This window comes from Clupea harengus, chromosome 18, assembly GCF_900700415.2.
Source record: "Clupea harengus chromosome 18, Ch_v2.0.2, whole genome shotgun sequence".
In the NCBI taxonomy this organism is placed as follows: domain Eukaryota; kingdom Metazoa; phylum Chordata; class Actinopteri; order Clupeiformes; family Clupeidae; genus Clupea; species Clupea harengus.
The window spans coordinates 14507965-14512964 of NC_045169.1; the positions used below are offsets into that span (position 1 = coordinate 14507965).

At 47.1% G+C, this 5000-nt stretch overlaps 1 protein-coding gene across 16 annotated transcripts in view; it reads left to right on the forward strand.

Moving 5' to 3' along the window:
• The window catches only part of LOC105895416 (nuclear factor 1 B-type), a 140156-nt gene that overhangs the window by 120697 nt on the left and 14459 nt on the right, over positions 1-5000 (forward strand). For 14 of the 16 annotated variants that reach the window (XM_031584992.2, XM_031584989.2, XM_031584991.2 and 11 more), the window contains one exon: positions 4436-4521. The exons of the other annotated variants lie outside the window; for them this stretch is intronic. In XM_031584992.2, coding sequence (XP_031440852.1) covers positions 4436-4521 — 86 coding nt within the window. The remainder of the gene's footprint in view (positions 1-4435; positions 4522-5000) is intronic. 16 annotated transcript variants of the gene reach the window in all.

Sequence of the window (5000 nt, forward strand, 5' to 3'; positions counted from 1 at the left end):
ATGGCACCAGCGGCCCTTCGGCACCCGCCCGCCCGCCCGCCTGGCCGCCTTGACATTCTGGGCAGGGAACGGACAGATGGCCGGCTCCCCCAGACACAGTGCCTCCAGAAGGTTCCGGCAGGTTCCTTCAGGTGTGCTGCAGAACATGTGGCGCGGAGGATGCAGCCGGCATGCTGAGCTCTGCCCCGTGAACCTTCACCCTTCCCCTCTGACCCCGAAAGACTCTCCCAAGAGGTCCTTTAGCGTAACCACCCCGGCTAATATATTCATATGTATTCATATGATCTATCCTTAATTAGCAAACGCCAGCCAAAACTTTTGTTTTGTGCAAAGCTCATTAGGAGTAATTAATGAGAGTGGCAGCACCTTCTCTCCGGTTCAGCTTAAGGAGCATTTAAGGAACATTTGCTCATGGGACAGTCGCAAGCTGCCATGGCTAAACCCCCCTAATGCTGTGGGGTTCAGCGTCAGCACAGCACTCTGATTCTTCTCTGATTTGTGACACTATGCAGTGTAGCGTTAACAATAGGGTCTCCACCGGTCCAGTTATAGAGAGGCAGGCCCGACCACAGGGCTGAGAGGCTGAAAGCTGTCAGAGATATAAATATGAATTAGTTTCTCGTAACTGGCTTCCCTTTCGCAGGCATTTTGGGACTCTCTGGTGCACCTGCATAAACAGGAGAGCGACGTGCCTGAATGAAGGTCTCCATTAAAGCATAAAAACACACTTCTCTGTGGTGTGATCCATTCTGCCTGAGAATGAGAGGCACAGAGCAGTGAGCAGAGGTCCATGTTGTCGAGGTTTCAGCTATCGGCTCACACACAGAGGACACACACACACACACACACACACACACACACACACTCACATGTGCTCACAGACACACACACACTCTTACACACACATACACTCACATGCACTCACACACACACAGACACACACACACACTCACATGTGCTCACACACACACACACAGACACACACACACTCACATGCGCTCACATGCACACACACAGACACACACACAAACGCTGCAAACGTACTGAGTCCTGTGGTCGGTTTGTTAATGGTCTAAATCATCACTGAAACCTCCCTGCAAAATCTGATTCAAATCAGGTTTTTGTTTTAGCAGAATATTCCCAGAACCCACTCTCTCTGCCTGAGAAATGCAAATGGTTGCAGAATAGTTTGACGCCACCATCCTCACTCACAGATGTGCAGTGTAAACATTAGCCACATGCTCGGTCGCAGGCTTGGCTAACTTTGGCCTGCTCACAATATTTTCCTTTCTTTTCTTTTTTTTTTCCTTTTGGCCTGAGTGACCTGGCACATGTTGTCATGGTTCCCCTCCTCCCGTGCTGTCTGTGTGAGGAGTGTGTGTGTGTGTGTGTGTGTGTGTGTGTGTGTGTGTGTGTGTGTGTGTGTGTGTGTGTGTGAGGAGGAGCCCTTTGCTTTGGGGGCCAACTGGTAAATTGAGGTGCTGACATCACCAAGGCAATGGGTTCAATATTCAAGGAACCTAATGATGCATTTCTGCAGTGCAGCACGCCTAATGATGCATTTTTTGCACTGTAGCACGCATTTTTTGCAGTGTAAGTCCTCTTGTGCTGCATGAGTCCTGCAGCTCAAATACAAGAGCAAGGTGCTAACATAAGGTGCTAGCAACGCCTGCCTACCGATACAAATAGCTATTGGTCCAATCCAGTCAGAACGAGTGGATATAACGTAAGTGCTCCTTTGGCATAACTGGTGGAGTAAGTTGCTAACAGCACCAAGATCATATCTGTACTTTAAAAGGGCTTGGAGAGCAGCGTCTGCCCAGTGCATGTTAAAGTAAAGTGTGACTGAGAGGCGTGGTCAGCCTTGAGGGGCCTTTCCTGGGCAGTCTGTGGACCTGAGGTGACCTGAGTGCTGCCTGCGTCGGCCTTCACCCCGCACCACCAGCAGGCTCTTTCAGCACGTATTGTGTGTGTTGTGTGTGTGTATGTGTGTGTTTTGATAGCCACACAGGACTCTGCAAAACAGGACGACAGGAGCGGCCGACTACCACAGAGGCCTTTTCTGAGAGCTGTTCTCCGCTCCGCACCCAGGCTATTGTTCTCTAGCCTGAGCACACACACACACACACACACACACACACACACACACACATACGCACACATACACACACACACACACATACACACACACACACACACACACACATACACACACACACACACACACACACACACACACACACAGCTTTGGAAGTTATTGGGAAACTGGTGTGGCATTCACAGTGGTATTGATTGAGGTGGATATCCGGACTTGGAAAGAAGAGAGAGAGAGAGAGAACGAGAGACTGTAGTGTGTGTGTGTGTGTGTGTGTGTGTGTGTGTGACTTCAGTGTGTATTGCGTACAGGGATGGAAAATACCTCACATAGCTGCCCAGTTTCTCACTATCAGAAGTGAATCGCCGTCTTGCAACATCGACAGTTTTATAGAGACACTCCACACCTCCCATAAGGCCTCCAGCAGGCCTGCAGGTATGGCTTCTTATCACCCCTGCTGGTTTTTCCCAAAAGCGCCGTTGAACAACCACCATTGTTGAATGGTAGAGAGAGAGACCACCATTTTGAAGACTCTCTTTCTTAGTTACCATGGCGGCTGCTCTGCGACTCTTATATAACTCGTGTAACGCAGTTCTAGTCTGGATCAAAGTCAAGTCCCGGTGTTGTTTGTGTAAGCAGGGGAGCTCATTTAGGCGTTTTATTTTTTTCTTTCTCCTCTTTGGGGATTTATATTTCAGCCACCTGAACTCCCTGGCACCACACGCGGAGTTAAAACGTCTTTGAACGTAAATGTAGAAAATCAATGATTCGCCCTGCGAGATTTATGGCCGCGTAAATTGATTCAGAGCCTAGGGGGCTGCAGGTGCTTGCAGAGAGGGCTGCGCAGTATTGACTGAAATAAGTGCCTTTTGAATATTAAGGGGGCGAATCCAGCTGATTGGAGTTGCGTATGTGTCTGTTTGTCGATCGGCCACTGCCACGGCGGGATGACTTAGGGGACTGCAGAGGGCCGTAATGAAGCATTACCCAAATGGAAAAGCCCCGGATGAGATGTGTGTGTGTGAGAAATATATGTGGTTAGGTGTGCGTGTTTGTGTGTGTGTGTGTGTATGTGTGTGTGTGTGTGTGTGTGTGTGTGTGCCCACAAAGGGCCCCAGATGAGAGGGGGACTGGTAGCAGATAGCACATAACTCTTCACATCATAGGAAGTGCACTACAACAGGAATTAAGCACCTGGTTTTGGCCAAGCAGATATTTGGTTGTGTATGTGAAAAATATATGTGGTTAGGTGTGTGTGTGTGTTTGTTTGTTTGTGTGTGTGTGTGTGTGTGTGTGTGTGTGTTACTGTGTGTGTTTTACGTTTCTTTGCTGTCTCGCACACTCCTTTCACACACACACACACACACACACACACACACACACACACACACACACACACACACACACACACACACATACACACAAACACACATCCTCTCTTTCTTTCACACACAAACACACATCCTCTCTCTCGCTCTCTCTCTCACACACGAACACACACACACACACACAGCTGTGTGGTGTGAGAGAGGACTGTAACAGCTGTCAGATGACTCGTAGGGCTTCACACCCATCCAGATTGTCAGACACATTAAACAAGAGACTCCCATCTGGCCCCTTGTGTGTGTGTGTTTGTGTGTGTGTGTGCGCACACTCCAGATCCTCCAATCAGACTTCACACACACACATACATACACACACACACACAGCAGATGCCAGAGTGTGTTTGGAGGGCCATTATGTCCAGAAAAGGCCAGTCGGCGCTGTGTTGCTCGTACTGTAGCATGTTCATAGATAGTTCTGGTGCTTGCCGTGAGAGATAAAAACACGAGGTTGCTGTGGCGATTATGACACAAGCAGGGACAGGAAGCAGTCTGGCGTAGACGAACGACTCCCTTCTCTGTCTGACACTTGTGTTCTGTTTGCCTGTTTTATTTGTGAAATTTAATAAACTAACCTCTCTCTTGCTTCCAGGGCACATTTAATTAATGCTCTCTATACTAATGTTTACTGCATGCCACTTGATTGATTTTCTTTTTTTATTAATTTATTATCATTTCAACCTTTTTTTGATTATTTAACACTTTATTCCATACACTTGAATGATAATTGCAGACATCATTGTTTGAGAACAGTTAACTTGAATGAATGTGATTTTATTTCTTTCTATGTGCATCTCTTATGTCTGTGAAGAATGATAATGTGTGTGATCCTGCTGTCTGCTGTGACAACGCAGCTTGACCGTTGACAGGTCCTTGTTGCATGCCTAATATGTGTGCTGTAGAATCAGAAACTGGAGTTGTGCTGGCCCGTGTCTGACTGCTAGGTTTTAATTGACAGCTGAGGATTTGTGACTGGACCATGAATCAGAACAGCAGGCCTTATGGTCCCAGTGCTTCTGAGGACTTGGGGATTGCTTGGCAAAGGTAATATTTTCATTATTTAAACAAGAAGTCTTTTCTCTCTTTTCAGTTTTTATATTTTTTATTGATTTGTTTGATTTTCACTTATTTTACTAACTAACTTCACCCTACGTCCCCACAATTTCCAGCTTCCACAACACACACGCACACACACACACACACACACACACACACACACACACACACACACACACACACACACACACACATACTGTTACAAATCAGAACCACATTAATTTAAGGCACTGTCATATATCAACTTGAACCACTTAGATGATGTGTGTTACTGTGTGTACTGTGTTTTATTTTGTGTGTGTGTGTGTGTGTCAGGGTGTGTGTGTGTGTGTGTGTGTGTGTATGCTGGGTGGGTAGTTGAGGCTACTGGTAGGTGTAGGGAGCTTGAGCAGTAGCTGACTCATTGTCTTGGCCACACACACACACACACACACACACACACACACACACACACACACAAACTGTTA